The 18,467-nt window shown below is 35.6% G+C and overlaps 1 protein-coding gene across 2 annotated transcripts in view; it reads right to left on the bottom strand.

The window, feature by feature from the left end:
- LOC124021069 (charged multivesicular body protein 2b-like) overlaps positions 1-17,541 on the bottom strand; it is a 45,763-nt gene extending 28,222 nt beyond the window's left edge. For both annotated transcript variants that reach the window (XM_046336387.1, XM_046336388.1), the window contains exons 1-4: positions 17,384-17,541; positions 16,128-16,219; positions 12,380-12,574; positions 11,866-11,968 (exon numbers count right to left, since the gene is read on the bottom strand). In XM_046336387.1, the coding sequence (XP_046192343.1) occupies positions 11,866-11,968; positions 12,380-12,574; positions 16,128-16,219; positions 17,384-17,417 (424 nt within the window). In that variant the 5' untranslated portion in view covers positions 17,418-17,541. The remainder of the gene's footprint in view (positions 1-11,865; positions 11,969-12,379; positions 12,575-16,127; positions 16,220-17,383) is intronic.
- Between the last annotated feature and the right edge of the window lie 926 nt (positions 17,542-18,467).

Genomic DNA, 18,467 nt, shown 5'->3' with positions numbered 1-18,467 from the left:
TATATAGGTATTAATAGTAGTACACTATATAGGTATTAATAGTAGTACACTATATAGGTATTAATAGCAGTACACTATATAGGTATTAATAGTAGTACACTATATAGGTATTAATAGCAGTACACTATATAGGTATTAATAGTAGTACACTATATAGGTATTAATAGCATGCAGTACACTATATAGGTATTAATAGTAATACACTATATAGGTATTAATAGCAGTACACTATATAGGTATTAATAGTAATACACTATGTAGGTATTAATAGCATGTAGTACACACTATATAGGTATTAATAGTAGTACACTATATAGGTATTAATAGCATGTAGTACACTATATAGGTATTAATAGTAGTACACTATATAGGTATTAATAGCAGTACACTATATAGGTATTAATAGCATGTAATACACTATATAGGTATTAATAGCATGTAATACACTATATAGGTATTAATAGCATGCAGTACACTATATAGGTATTAATAGCAGTACACTATATAGGTATTAATAGCAGTACACTATATAGGTATTAATAGCAGTACACTATATAGGTATTAATAGCAGTACACTATATAGGTATTAATAGCAGTACACTATATAGGTATTAATAGTAGTACACTATATAGGTATTAATAGCATGTAATACACTATATAGGTATTAATAGCAGTACACTATATAGGTATTAATAGTAGTACACTATATAGGTATTAATAGTAGTACACTATATAGGTATTAATAGTAGTACACTATATAGGTATTAATAGCATGTAGTACACATTATAGGTATTAATAGCATGTAGTACACTATATAGGTATTAATAGTAGTACACTATATAGGTATTAATAGCAGTACACTATATAGGTATTAATAGCATGTAGTACACTATATAGGTATTAATAGTAGTACACTATATAGGTATTAATAGCATGTAGTACACTATATAGGTATTAATAGTAGTACACTATATAGGTATTAATAGCAGTACACTATATAGGTATTAATAGCAGTACACTATATAGGTATTAATAGTAGTACACTATATAGGTATTAATAGTAGTACACTATATAGGTATTAATAGTAGTACACTATATAGGTATTAATAGTAGTACACTATATAGGTATTAATAGTAGTACACTATATAGGTATTAATAGCAGTACACTATATAGGTATTAATAGCAGTACACTATATAGGTATTAATAGCAGTACACTATATAGGTATTAATAGCAGTACACTATATAGGTATTAATAGTAGTACACTATATAGGTATTAATAGTAGTACACTATATAGGTATTAATAGTATGTAGTACACTATATAGGTATTAATAGTATGTAGTACACTATATAGGTATTAATAGCAGTACACTATATAGGTATTAATAGCATGCAGTACACTATATAGGTATTAATAGTAGTACACTATATAGGTATTAATAGTATGCAGTACACTATAATAATAATAATAATAATATATAATATATGCCATTTAGCAGACGCTTTTATCCAAAGCGACTTACAGTCATGTGTGCATACATTCTACGTATGGGTGGTCCCGGGGATCGAACCCACTACCCTGGCGTTACAAGCGCCATGCTCTACCAACTGAGCTACAGAAGGACCACTATATAGGTATTAATAGCAGTACACTATATAGGTATTAATAGTAATACACTATATAGGTATTAATAGCAGTACACTATATAGGTATTAATAGCATGTAGTACACACTATATAGGTATTAATAGCATGCAGTACACTATATAGGTATTAATAGCAGTACACTATATAGGTATTAATAGCAGTACACTATATAGGTATTAATAGCAGTACACTATATAGGTATTAATAGTAGTACACTATATAGGTATTAATAGCATGTAGTACACACTATATAGGTATTAATAGTAGTACACTATATAGGTATTAATAGTAGTACACTATATAGGTATTAATAGCATGCAGTACACTATATAGGTATTAATAGCATGTAGTACACTATATAGGTATTAATAGCAGTACACTATATAGGTATTAATAGCAGTACACTATATAGGTATTAATAGCAGTACACTATATAGGTATTAATAGCAGTACACTATATAGGTATTAATAGCATGTAATACACTATATAGGTATTAATAGCATGTAATACACTATATAGGTATTAATAGCAGTACACTATATAGGTATTAATAGCATGTAGTACACTATATAGGTATTAATAGCATGCAGTACACTATATAGGTATTAATAGCATGTAGTACACTATATAGGTATTAATAGCAGTACACTATATAGGTATTAATAGCAGTACACTATATAGGTATTAATAGCAGTACACTATATAGGTATTAATAGCAGTACACTATATAGGTATTAATAGCAGTACACTATATAGGTATTAATAGCATGTAATACACTATATAGGTATTAATAGCAGTACACTATATAGGTATTAATAGCAGTACACTATATAGGTATTAATAGTAGTACACTATATAGGTATTAATAGCATGTAGTACACTATATAGGTATTAATAGCAGTACACTATATAGGTATTAATAGCAGTACACTATATAGGTATTAATAGCAGTACACTATATAGGTATTAATAGCAGTACACTATATAGGTATTAATAGTATGTAGTACACTATATAGGTATTAATAGCAGTACACTATATAGGTATTAATAGCATGTAGTACACTATATAGGTATTAATAGCATGTAGTACACTATATAGGTATTAATAGCAGTACACTATATAGGTATTAATAGCAGTACACTATATAGGTATTAATAGCAGTACACTATATAGGTATTAATAGCATGTAGTACACTATATAGGTATTAATAGCATGTAGTACACTATATAGGTATTAATAGCATGTAGTACACTATATAGGTATTAATAGCATGTAGTACACTATATAGGTATTAATAGCATGTAGTACACTATATAGGTATTAATAGCAGTACACTATATAGGTATTAATAGCATGTAGTACACTATATAGGTATTAATAGCAGTACACTATATAGGTATTAATAGCATGTAGTACACTATATAGGTATTAATAGCATGTAGTACACTATATAGGTATTAATAGCATGTAGTACACTATATAGGTATTAATAGCATGTAGTACACTATATAGGTATTAATAGCATGTAGTACACTATATAGGTATTAATAGTAGTACACTATATAGGTATTAATAGCAGTACACTATATAGGTATTAATAGCAGTACACTATATAGGTATTAATAGCAGTACACTATATAGGTATTAATAGCAGTACACTATATAGGTATTAATAGCAGTACACTATATAGGTATTAATAGCAGTACACTATATAGGTATTAATAGCAGTACACTATATAGGTATTAATAGCAGTACACTATATAGGTATTAATAGCAGTACACTATATAGGTATTAATAGCAGTACACTATATAGGTATTAATAGTAGTACACTATATAGGTATTAATAGTAGTACACTATATAGGTATTAATAGCAGTACACTATATAGGTATTAATAGTAGTACACTATATAGGTATTAATAGCAGTACACTATATAGGTATTAATAGCATGCAGTACACTATATAGGTATTAATAGCAGTACACTATATAGGTATTAATAGCAGTACACTATATAGGTATTAATAGCAGTACACTATATAGGTATTAATAGCAGTACACTATATAGGTATTAATAGTAGTACACTATATAGGTATTAATAGTAGTACACTATATAGGTATTAATAGCATGTAATACACTATATAGGTATTAATAGCAGTACACTATATAGGTATTAATAGTAGTACACTATATAGGTATTAATAGTAGTACACTATATAGGTATTAATAGTAGTACACTATATAGGTATTAATAGTAGTACACTATATAGGTATTAATAGCATGTAGTACACTATATAGGTATTAATAGCAGTACACTATATAGGTATTAATAGCAGTACACTATATAGGTATTAATAGCATGTAGTACACTATATAGGTATTAATAGCAGTACACTATATAGGTATTAATAGCAGTACACTATATAGGTATTAATAGCAGTACACTATATAGGTATTAATAGTAGTACACTATATAGGTATTAATAGTAGTACACTATATAGGTATTAATAGTAGTACACTATATAGGTATTAATAGTAGTACACTATATAGGTATTAATAGCAGTACACTATATAGGTATTAATAGTAGTACACTATATAGGTATTAATAGCAGTACACTATATAGGTATTAATAGTAGTACACTATATAGGTATTAATAGCATGCAGTACACTATATAGGTATTAATAGTAATACACTATATAGGTATTAATAGCAGTACACTATATAGGTATTAATAGTAATACACTATGTAGGTATTAATAGCATGTAGTACACTATATAGGTATTAATAGTAGTACACTATATAGGTATTAATAGCATGTAGTACACTATATAGGTATTAATAGTAGTACACTATATAGGTATTAATAGCAGTACACTATATAGGTATTAATAGCATGTAATACACTATATAGGTATTAATAGCATGCAGTACACTATATAGGTATTAATAGCATGCAGTACACTATATAGGTATTAATAGCAGTACACTATATAGGTATTAATAGCAGTACACTATATAGGTATTAATAGCAGTACACTATATAGGTATTAATAGCAGTACACTATATAGGTATTAATAGTAGTACACTATATAGGTATTAATAGCATGTAATACACTATATAGGTATTAATAGCAGTACACTATATAGGTATTAATAGTAGTACACTATATAGGTATTAATAGTAGTACACTATATAGGTATTAATAGTAGTACACTATATAGGTATTAATAGCATGTAGTACACTATATAGGTATTAATAGCATGTAGTACACTATATAGGTATTAAGGTATTAATAGCAGTACACTATATAGGTATTAATAGCAGTACACTATATAGGTATTAATAGCATGTAGTACACTATATAGGTATTAATAGTAGTACACTATATAGGTATTAATAGCAGTACACTATATAGGTATTAATAGCAGTACACTATATAGGTATTAATAGTAGTACACTATATAGGTATTAATAGTAGTACACTATATAGGTATTAATAGCAGTACACTATATAGGTATTAATAGCAGTACACTATATAGGTATTAATAGTAGTACACTATATAGGTATTAATAGCAGTACACTATATAGGTATTAATAGCAGTACACTATATAGGTATTAATAGCAGTACACTATATAGGTATTAATAGCAGTACACTATATAGGTATTAATAGTAGTACACTATATAGGTATTAATAGTAGTACACTATATAGGTATTAATAGTATGTAGTACACTATATAGGTATTAATAGTATGTAGTACACTATATAGGTATTAATAGCAGTACACTATATAGGTATTAATAGCATGCAGTACACTATATAGGTATTAATAGTAGTACACTATATAGGTATTAATAGTATGCAGTACACTATAATAATAATAATAATAATATATAATATATGCCATTTAGCAGACGCTTTTATCCAAAGCGACTTACAGTCATGTGTGCATACATTCTACGTATGGGTGGTCCCGGGGATCGAACCCACTACCCTGGCGTTACAAGCGCCATGCTCTACCAACTGAGCTACAGAAGGACCACTATATAGGTATTAATAGCAGTACACTATATAGGTATTAATAGTAATACACTATATAGGTATTAATAGCAGTACACTATATAGGTATTAATAGCATGTAGTACACACTATATAGGTATTAATAGCATGCAGTACACTATATAGGTATTAATAGCAGTACACTATATAGGTATTAATAGCAGTACACTATATAGGTATTAATAGCAGTACACTATATAGGTATTAATAGCAGTACACTATATAGGTATTAATAGTAGTACACTATATAGGTATTAATAGCATGTAGTACACACTATATAGGTATTAATAGTAGTACACTATATAGGTATTAATAGTAGTACACTATATAGGTATTAATAGCATGCAGTACACTATATAGGTATTAATAGCATGTAGTACACTATATAGGTATTAATAGCAGTACACTATATAGGTATTAATAGCAGTACACTATATAGGTATTAATAGCAGTACACTATATAGGTATTAATAGCAGTACACTATATAGGTATTAATAGCAGTACACTATATAGGTATTAATAGCATGTAATACACTATATAGGTATTAATAGCAGTACACTATATAGGTATTAATAGCATGTAGTACACTATATAGGTATTAATAGCATGCAGTACACTATATAGGTATTAATAGCATGTAGTACACTATATAGGTATTAATAGCAGTACACTATATAGGTATTAATAGCAGTACACTATATAGGTATTAATAGCAGTACACTATATAGGTATTAATAGCATGTAATACACTATATAGGTATTAATAGCAGTACACTATATAGGTATTAATAGCATGTAATACACTATATAGGTATTAATAGCAGTACACTATATAGGTATTAATAGTAGTACACTATATAGGTATTAATAGCAGTACACTATATAGGTATTAATAGTAGTACACTATATAGGTATTAATAGCAGTACACTATATAGGTATTAATAGCAGTACACTATATAGGTATTAATAGTATGTAGTACACTATATAGGTATTAATAGCATGTAGTACACTATATAGGTATTAATAGCAGTACACTATATAGGTATTAATAGCATGTAGTACACTATATAGGTATTAATAGCATGTAGTACACTATATAGGTATTAATAGCAGTACACTATATAGGTATTAATAGCAGTACACTATATAGGTATTAATAGCAGTACACTATATAGGTATTAATAGCATGTAGTACACTATATAGGTATTAATAGCATGTAGTACACTATATAGGTATTAATAGCATGTAGTACACTATATAGGTATTAATAGCATGTAGTACACTATATAGGTATTAATAGCATGTAGTACACTATATAGGTATTAATAGCAGTACACTATATAGGTATTAATAGCAGTACACTATATAGGTATTAATAGCATGTAGTACACTATATAGGTATTAATAGCATGTAGTACACTATATAGGTATTAATAGCATGTAGTACACTATATAGGTATTAATAGCATGTAGTACACTATATAGGTATTAATAGCATGTAGTACACTATATAGGTATTAATAGCATGTAGTACACTATATAGGTATTAATAGCATGTAGTACACTATATAGGTATTAATAGCAGTACACTATATAGGTATTAATAGCAGTACACTATATAGGTATTAATAGTAGTACACTATATAGGTATTAATAGCAGTACACTATATAGGTATTAATAGCAGTACACTATATAGGTATTAATAGCAGTACACTATATAGGTATTAATAGCAGTACACTATATAGGTATTAATAGCAGTACACTATATAGGTATTAATAGCAGTACACTATATAGGTATTAATAGCAGTACACTATATAGGTATTAATAGCAGTACACTATATAGGTATTAATAGTAGTACACTATATAGGTATTAATAGTAGTACACTATATAGGTATTAATAGTAGTACACTATATAGGTATTAATAGCAGTACACTATATAGGTATTAATAGTAGTACACTATATAGGTATTAATAGTAGTACACTATATAGGTATTAATAGCAGTACACTATATAGGTATTAATAGCAGTACACTATATAGGTATTAATAGTAGTACACTATATAGGTATTAATAGTAGTACACTATATAGGTATTAATAGCATGCAGTACACTATATAGGTATTAATAGTAATACACTATATAGGTATTAATAGCAGTACACTATATAGGTATTAATAGTAATACACTATGTAGGTATTAATAGCATGTAGTACACACTATATAGGTATTAATAGTAGTACACTATATAGGTATTAATAGCATGTAATACACTATATAGGTATTAATAGCATGCAGTACACTATATAGGTATTAATAGCAGTACACTATATAGGTATTAATAGCAGTACACTATATAGGTATTAATAGTAGTACACTATATAGGTATTAATAGCATGTAATACACTATATAGGTATTAATAGCATGCAGTACACTATATAGGTATTAATAGCAGTACACTATATAGGTATTAATAGCAGTACACTATATAGGTATTAATAGTAGTACACTATATAGGTATTAATAGCATGTAGTACACTATATAGGTATTAATAGTAGTACACTATATAGGTATTAATAGCATGTAATACACTATATAGGTATTAATAGCAGTACACTATATAGGTATTAATAGCAGTACACTATATAGGTATTAATAGTAGTACACTATATAGGTATTAATAGCATGTAATACACTATATAGGTATTAATAGCAGTACACTATATAGGTATTAATAGCAGTACACTATATAGGTATTAATAGTAGTACACTATATGGTCCTTCTGTAGCTCAGTTGGTAGAGCATGGCGCTTGTAACGCCAGGGTAGTGGGTTCGATCCCCGGGACCACCCATACGTAGAATGTATGCACACATGACTGTAAGTCGCTTTGGATAAAAGCGTCTGCTAAATGGCATATATTATTTTATTATATTACTATATAGGTATTAATAGTAGTACACTATATAGGTATTAATAGTAGTACACTATATAGGTATTAATAGTAGTACACTATATAGGTATTAATAGTAGTACACTATATAGGTATTAATAGCATGTAGTACACTATATAGGTATTAATAGCATGTAGTACACTATATAGGTATTAATAGCAGTACACTATATAGGTATTAATAGCATGTAGTACACTATATAGGTATTAATAGCAGTACACTATATAGGTATTAATAGCAGTACACTATATAGGTATTAATAGTAGTACACTATATAGGTATTAATAGTAGTACACTATATAGGTATTAATAGCAGTACACTATATAGGTATTAATAGCAGTACACTATATAGGTATTAATAGTAGTACACTATATAGGTATTAATAGTAGTACACTATATAGGTATTAATAGCAGTACACTATATAGGTATTAATAGCAGTACACTATATAGGTATTAATAGCAGTACACTATATAGGTATTAATAGCAGTACACTATATAGGTATTAATAGCAGTACACTATATAGGTATTAATAGCAGTACACTATATAGGTATTAATAGCAGTACACTATATAGGTATTAATAGTAGTACACTATATAGGTATTAATAGTAATACACTATATAGGTATTAATAGTAGTACACTATATAGGTATTAATAGTAGTACACTATATAGGTATTAATAGCAGTACACTATATAGGTATTAATAGCAGTACACTATATAGGTATTAATAGTAGTACACTATATAGGTATTAATAGTAGTACACTATATAGGTATTAATAGTATGTAGTACACTATATAGGTATTAATAGCATGTAGTACACTATATAGGTATTAATAGCAGTACACTATATAGGTATTAATAGTAGTACACTATATAGGTTTTAATAGTAGTACACTATATAGGTATTAATAGCAGTACACTATATAGGTATTAATAGCAGTACACTATATAGGTATTAATAGTAGTACACTATATAGGTATTAATAGCAGTACACTATATAGGTATTAATAGCAGTACACTATATAGGTATTAATAGCATGTAGTACTATATAGGTATTAATAGCATGTAGTACACTATATAGGTATTAATAGTAGTACACTATATAGGTATTAATAGCATGTAGTACACTATATAGGTATTAATAGCAGTACACTATATAGGTATTAATAGTAGTACACTATATAGGTATTAATAGCATGTAGTACACTATATAGGTATTAATAGTAGTACACTATATAGGTATTAATAGCATGTAGTACACTATATAGGTATTAATAGCAGTACACTATATAGGTATTAATAGTAGTACACTATATAGGTATTAATAGCATGTAGTACACTATATAGGTATTAATAGTAGTACACTATATAGGTATTAATAGCATGTAGTACACACTATATAGGTATTAATAGTATGTAGTACACTAAATATATATATATATATATATACAGTGCCTTGCGAATGTATTCGGCCCCCTTGAACTTTGCGACCTTTTTCCACATTTCAGGCTTCAACATAAAGATATAAAACTGTATTTTTTGTGAAGAATCAACAACAAGTGGGACACAATCATGAAGTGGAACGACATTTATTGGATATTTCAAACTTTTTTAACAAATCAAAAACTGAAAAATTTGGGCGTGCAAAATCATTCAGCCCCTTAAGTTAATACTTTGTAGCGCCACCTTTGCTGCGATTACAGCTGTAAGTCGCTTGGGGTATGTCTCTATCAGTTTTGCACATCGAGAGACTGACATTTTTTCCCATTCCTCCTTGCAAAACAGCTCGAGCTCAGTGAGGTTGGATGGAGAGCATTTGTGAACAGCAGTTTTCAGTTCTTTCCACAGATTCTCGATTGGATTCAGGTCTGGACTTTGACTTGGCCATTCTAACACCTGGATATGTTTATTTTTGAACCATTCCATTGTAGATTTTGCTTTATGTTTTGGATCATTGTCTTGTTGGAAGACAAATCTCCGTCCCAGTCTCAGGTCTTTTGCAGACTCCATCAGGGTTTCTTCCAGAATGGTCCTGTATTTGGCTCCATCCATCTTCCCATCAATTTTAACCATCTTCCCTGTCCCTGCTGAAGAAAAGCAGGCCCAAACCATGATGCTGCCACCACCATGGTTGACAGTGGGGATGGTGTGTTCAGGGTGATGAGCTGTGTTGCTTTTACGCCAAACATAACGTTTGCATTGTTGCCAAAAAGTTCCATTTTGGTTTCATCTGACCAGAGCACCTTCTTCCACATGTTTGGTGTGTCTCCCAGGTGGCTTGTGGCAAACTTTAAACGACACTTTTTATGGATATCTTTAAGAAATGGCTTTCTTCTTGCCACTCTTCCATAAAGGCCAGATTTGTGCAATATACGACTGATTGTTGTCCTATGGACAGAGTCTCCCACCTCAGCTGTAGATCTCTGCAGTTCATCCAGAGTGATCATGGGCCTCTTGGCTGCATCTCTGATCAGTCTTCTTGTATGAGCTGAAAGTTTAGAGGGACGGCCAGGTCTTGGTAGATTTGCAGTGGTCTGATACTCCTTCCATTTCAATATTATCGCTTGCACAGTGCTCCTTGGGATGTTTAAAGCTTGGGAAATCTTTTTGTATCCAAATCCGGCTTTAAACTTCTTCACAACAGTATCTCGGACCTGCCTGGTGTGTTCCTTGTTCTTCATGATGCTCTCTGCGCTTTTAACGGACCTCTGAGACTATCACAGTGCAGGTGCATTGATACGGAGACTTGAAATGTGGTCAAAACATTGGATCATTCAGAGATCAAAGTTCAAAAGGGGGCCGTTTTTGAAAAAAGTACTTGTCGCAAGGCACTGTATTCTTCATTATGCTAAATGTGGCGTTAGCAGTCTTATCATCATGAGGACAACAACATAGAATGTATAATATAGATCCAGTCTTACCATCACGGAGGACAACATAGAATGTATAATATAGATCCAGTCTTACCATCATGGAGGACAACAACATAGAATGTGTAATATAGATCCAGTCTTACCATCATGGAGGACAACATAGAATGTGTAATATAGATCCAGTCTTACCATCACGGAGGACAACAGAATGTATAATATAGATCCAGTCTTATCATCATGAGGACAACATAGAATGTGTAATATAGATCCAGTCTTACTCAGCTCCTCTGACATCTCCATCTTCATGTTCTCCTTCTGGAAGTTCTGCATGGTCTGTTGCATCTTCTGAGGGTCCATCTTCTTATTGACAGCCTGCATAGTCTGAGACGGGAGAGGAGAGGGAGTCACATGGACTGGTTACACTTTACAAAAGGCAGGCAACACCCATTAAAATACAGCACACACAGAGACAGACAAGAGACACACAGAGACCAGAGACACAGACAGACAGGAGAGACAGACCAGAGACGCAGAGACAGAGACACAGACAGACAGGAGAGACAGACCAGAGACGCAGAGACAGAGACACAGACAAAGGAGAGACAGACAGAACGCTGTTCAAGGTGTCTACACTAGGTACACCCCCCCCTGTGGGAAGAAGCAGCCCACTGACCCACACTAGGTACACCCCCCCCCCCTGTGGGAAGAAGCAGCCCACTGACCCACACTAGGTACACCCCCCCCCCCCCCCCCCCTGTGGGAAGAAGAAGCAGCCCACTGATCCACACGTACTTTGGTAGTGGTCGCCATGGCCCCTGCCATCTTCATCTGAGAGTTCATGAGTTTGGTCTGAGAGGACATGGAGGTGACCTTTGAACCGACGGCGTAGCTTCTGTTCTTCTGTCTCCTCAGCTGAACCAGCTGTTTGGCCAGGATGGTACACGCCTCCTTGTTCCCCGTCTTCGCCATCTTCTTAATCTCCATCTCCTGGGAGACAACGGGACATTCGGGAAAGTATTCAGACCCCTTGGACTTTTCCCATATTTTGTTACAGCATTCTAAAATTATTTAAATCGTCTCCCCCCCCTCATCAATCTACCACACAATAGCCCATAATGACATCACAATAGCCCATAATGACATCACAATAGCCCATAATGACATCACAATAGCCCATAATGACATCACAATAGCCCATAATGACATCACAATAGCCCATAATGACATCACAATAGCCCATAATGACATCACAATACCCCATAATGACAAAGCAAAAACAGGTTTTTAGAAATGCACTGGGAACCTGGTACCATCCCTACGGTGAAGCATTTTTATTTATTTAACCTTTATTTAACTAGGCAAGTCAGTTAAGAACAAATTGTTATTTTCAATGACGGTCCTAGGAACAGTGGGTTAACTGCCTTGTTCAGAGGCAGAACGACAGATTTGTTTTTACCTTGTCAGCTCAGGGATTTGATCTAGCAACCTTTCAGGTTACAAGTCCAACACTAACCACTAGGCTACCTGCCTCCTCTACACTCTAGCCGCTAGGCTACCTGCCTCCTCTACACTCTAGCCGCTAGGCTACCTGCCTCCTCTACACTCTAGCCGCTAGGCTACCTGCCTCCTCTACACTCTAGCCGCTAGGCTACCTGCCTCCTCTACACTCTAGCCGCTAGGCTACCTGCCTCCTCTACACTCTAGCCGCTAGGCTACCTGCCTCCTCTACACTCTAGCCGCTAGGCTACCTGCCTCCTCTACACTCTAGCCGCTAGGCTACCTGCCTCCTCTACACTCTAGCCGCTAGACTACCTGCCTCCTCTACACTCTAACCGCTAGGCTACCTGCCTCCTCTACACTCTAGCCGCTAGGCTACCTGCCTCCTCTACACTCTAGCCACTAGGCTACCTGCCTCCCACCAGCGTGGTGGGCACTGTATACAAAAGACAAAGCCAGAAACCAAGACAGTAATCTGGGGCTGACTAGCCTGGGTGACAGCCTGTTTTCGCCATCATACCAACTTCTTGTCACTCCATTGTTATGTTTGGCATGAAAGTAATGATGTCACAAACAGACTCAAGGTTTTCCACATGGACCCACAGAGCATCCGGAAAGAATTCAGACCCCTAGACTTTCTTTTCTTTTTTACACATTTTCTTACATTACAGCCTTATTCTTAAATAAACTTATGGGTTTTTTCTCATCAATCTACACACAATATCCCATAATGACAAAGCAAAAACAGGTTTAGATATTTTTACAAATGTATTACAAATTTTAAAAAAACAGAAACCTTGTTGACATAAGTATTCAGACCCTTTGCTATGAGACCTGACATTGAGCTCAGGTACACTCTGTTTCCATTGATCATCCTTGAGATGTTTCTACAACTTGATTGGAGTCCACCTGTGGTAAATTCAATTGATTGGACATGATTTGGAAAGGCTCACACCTGTCTATATAAGGTCCTACAGTTGACAGTGCATGTCAGAGCAAAAACCAAGCCATGAGGTTCAAGGAATCGTCCGTAGAGCTCCGAGACAGGATTGTGTCGAGGCACAGATCTGGGGAAGGGTACCAAAACATTTATGCAGAATTAAAGTTCCCCAAGAACACAGTGGCCTCCATCATTCTTAATTGGAAGAAGTTTGGAACCACCAAGACTCTTCCTAGAGCTGGTCGCCCGGCCAAACTGAGCAATCGGGGGAGAAGGGCCTTGGTCAGGGAGGTGACCAAGAACCCGATGGTCACTCTGACAGAGCTCCAGAGTTCCTCTGTGGAGATGGGATAAATTTCCAGAAAGACAACCATCTCTGCAGCACTCCACCAATCAGGCCTTCATGGTAGAGTGGCCAGACGGAAGCCACTCCTCAGTAAAAGTCACATAACAGCCCGCTTGGAGTTTGCCAAAAAGGCACCTAAAGGACCAATATTGAACTCTTTGGCCTGAAAGCCAAGCGTCATGTCTGGAGGAAACCAGGCACCACTCATCACCTGGCCAATACCATCCCTACAGTGAAGCATGGTGGTGGCAGCATCACGTCTGGAGGAAACCAGGCACCACTCATCACCTGGCCAATACCATCCCTACAGTGAAGCATGGTGGTGGCAGCATCACGTCTGGAGGAAACCAGGCACCACTCATCACCTGGCCCATACCGTCCCTACAGTGAAGCATGGTGGTGGCAGCATCACATCTGGAGGAAACCAGGCACCACTCATCACCTGGCCAATACCGTCCCTACAGTGAAGCATGGTGGTGGCAGCATCACATCTGGAGGAAACCAGGCACCACTCATCACCTGGCCAATACCATCCCTACAGTGAAGCATGGTGGTGGCAGCATCACGTCTGGAGGAAACCAGGCACCACTCATCACCTGGCCCATACCGTCCCTACAGTGAAGCATGGTGGTGGCAGCATCACATCTGGAGGAAACCAGGCACCACTCATCACCTGGCCAATACCGTCCCTACAGTGAAGCATGGTGGTGGCAGCATCACATCTGGAGGAAACCAGGCACCACTCATCACCTGGCCCATACCGTCCCTACAGTGAAGCATGGGGGTGGCAGCATCACGTCTGGAGGAAACCAGGCACCACTCATCACCTGGCCAATACCATCCCTACAGTGAAGCATGGTGGTGGCAGCATCACGTCTGGAGGAAACCAGGCACCACTCATCACCTGGCCAATACCATCCCTACAGTGAAGCATGGTGGTGGCAGCATCACGTCTGGAGGAAACCAGGCACCACTCATCACCTGGCCCATACCGTCCCTACAGTGAAGCATGGTGGTGGCAGCATCACGTCTGGAGAAAACCAGGCACCACTCATCACCTGGACAATACCGTCCCTACAGTGAAGCATGGTGGTGGCAGCATCACATCTGGAGGAAACCAGACACCACTCATCACCTGGCCCATACCGTCCCTACAGTGAAGCATGGTGGTGGCAGCATCACGTCTGGAGGAAACCAGGCACCACTCATCACCTGGCCCATACCGTCCCTACAGTGAAGCATGGGGGTGGCAGCATCACGTCTGGAGGAAACCAGGCACCACTCATCACCTGGCCAATACCATCCCTACAGTGAAGCATGGTGGTGGCAGCATCACGTCTGGAGGAAACCAGGCACCACTCATCACCTGGCCAATACCATCCCTACAGTGAAGCATGGTGGTGGCAGCATCATGCGGTGGGGATGTTTTTCTACAGCAGGGACTGGGAAACTTGTCAGTGTCGAGGGAAAGGGTACTGAGTAAAGGATCTGAATACTGATGTAAAATGTGATATTTCAGTTATTTTTTGTCAGTGTGTGTGTGTGTGTGTGTGTGTGTGTGTGTGTGTGTGTGTGTGTGTGTGTGTGTGTGTGTGTGTGTGTGTGTGTGTGTGTGTGTGTGTGTGTGTGTGTGTGTGTGTGTGTGTGTGTGTGTGTGTGTGTGTGGATTGAGGCAGTCTGAATACACTGTACATTATCCATGACTCAGATACTCTCTGTATTCACTACTACAGAACAGACTACTACTACACCCCCACCAGTTGTTTTTCCTGTTTCTCCAGGGAAGATCTGTCTCTGGTGATCTGTCTCTGGGTTCCTCTCAGCTCTTTGGTCTGCTCCTTTATCACATCTAGACACAACGGTGGGAGAGAAAACTACAAGATCAGTACTAGGCCTTGGTAGCGGTGGGAAAGAAAACTACAAGATCAGTACTAGTTCTTGGCAAACAGAGGAGAAGAGAGAAACAATTGTTGTTGTTTATTTCACTTGTTTTGGCCAAAACATGTTTCCCATGTCAATGAAGCCCTTTGAATTGAGAGAGAGGAGACAGACGAGAGATCCACAGAGGGGATTCTACATCATCATCATCATCTTCATCATCATCATCATCATGAAGAGACTAAAAAAATCCACGTGACAGAACCTACCTGTACCGCCAAAAAGTCGGGAGAGCAAACCTCTCCTGTGGATACTCTTATCGCCACCCACTACGGCCAAAAGGACCAACAGCACGAACTGCTGCCACGTTATTGTTGTTCTGACTCTGTGCTACTCTATACAGACCAGCGTACTGAAAGGTTATTGTTGTTATGACTCTGTGCTACTCTATACAGACCAGCGTACTGAAAGGTTATTGTTGTTATGACTCTGTGCTACTCTATACAGACCAGCGTACTGAAAGGTTATTGTTGTTATGACTCTGTGCTACTCTATACAGACCAGCGTACTGAAAGGTTATTGTTGTTCTGACTCTGTGCTACTCTATACAGACCAGCGTACTGAAAGGTTATTGTTGTTCTGACTCTGTGCTACTCTATACAGACCAGCGCACTGAAAGGTTATTGTTGTTATGACTCTGTGCTACTCTATACAGACCAGCGTACTGAAAGGTTATTGTTGTTATGACTCTGTGCTACTCTATACAGACCAGCGTACTGAAAGGTTATTGTTGTTATGACTCTGTGCTACTCTATACAGACCAGCGTACTGAAAGGTTATTGTTGTTCTGACTCTGTGCTACTCTATACAGACCAGCGTACTGAAAGGCAGGCAGATAACACTGTCCCTTCAGATTACCTTCTATTTAAGGACAAAAACTAGTTGTTGTTTTTTTAAAATAGAAAAACATTAAGTTTATTCAACATTCTGACTTGTAATATGAATGTTCAGGAGTGCTGAGCCGAACTGTTAAGACAGATGAGTAACGTTAAGTATTACACTCTCTTATAATAAGAGACTGAATCTAACTTTGCTAATGTCCGCAAGCTGAAACGCCGAGTCTGTGTACACTTACCATCTACTGTCTTTTTCTTGAAGAAGCCGGCCATGGTGACACGGGATAATTTGGCCAAATAGCTATAATCCAATGCTATTTTAAAAGGACACCGCCTGTTAATTAAACCTTGTTTATTTCCTGGTTCGGAGAGAAGCAGGAAGTGCAGCACTTTTAATGGGGGCGTTCGAGACAGCCTAGAATATAAGCGCTGCGCTCACACTGAGCCATGTCGCCTGGGTTGAAAGATATCCGCTAGGTGGCAGTAGATACCTAATTCCATAGTCACATCACACCCACAGCTGCATGGGGATACCCAGCCAAACACAGAGCTCTTTTACAGACCTGTAAATAGCTTCCAGCTGACTCGATCTGTCTGTTCATGATTTGGGAATGGGTCTTGAATTTGAATAAGTATTGAGTTTTATTGCCAAGTGGGTGTTTCCTCCTGATAGTGACATTATGCTGTGTTCATAACAAGTGGGAACCAAGTGGGAATATTGCAAACTGGGTCAACGATTTGTGTGGTTTCAAGTGCTTTAAACTTGTTGAGAACGCCGATTTGGTTAATGGCAAACAGCCGCGGGGTCAACCATAAACTACAGCTTTCATGCTCCCAAACAAATTATAGTTTAAAAAAAAAACATATTCTTTGTTAGATTAAATCCTTACTTGAAAAAAAAATAACGTTAATTAAATACAGCCACGGACTTGTTTCCTTGTTGAGATTCAATTGGCACATCGGCATTTTCTCGTGAGTCTCCATTTTAGATCAACATTAATGAGCAAATAGTCGGTGGTTGTTTTTGATTAACGTTTATTTGAAAAAGTATGGTTTTCATCAAATAAAGAAAGGCAACCGCAAGGGGACAAACATAAGTACAAGATAAAGCGTTTTCAAAATGTAAAATTGGTTTTGAAGTATTGACGTTGGAGCGACTTGATGTCATCTGAGCTGAAATTCCACAACGCCTGGAATATACTGAGCTATATTATAGGCTTGCATTCGTAAATTATATTATTTTATACTAATACAATTGCTCAGAGGAAGAGATTTTGTTCAACAAGTAATTCTTTTGATTCTAAACAAGACATGTGCCAAAAT

The sequence above is a fragment of the Oncorhynchus gorbuscha genome, unplaced genomic scaffold (genome assembly GCF_021184085.1).
Source record: "Oncorhynchus gorbuscha isolate QuinsamMale2020 ecotype Even-year unplaced genomic scaffold, OgorEven_v1.0 Un_scaffold_1037, whole genome shotgun sequence".
Lineage (NCBI taxonomy): Eukaryota > Metazoa > Chordata > Actinopteri > Salmoniformes > Salmonidae > Oncorhynchus > Oncorhynchus gorbuscha.
This window is presented reverse-complemented; position numbering and strand designations above follow the sequence as displayed.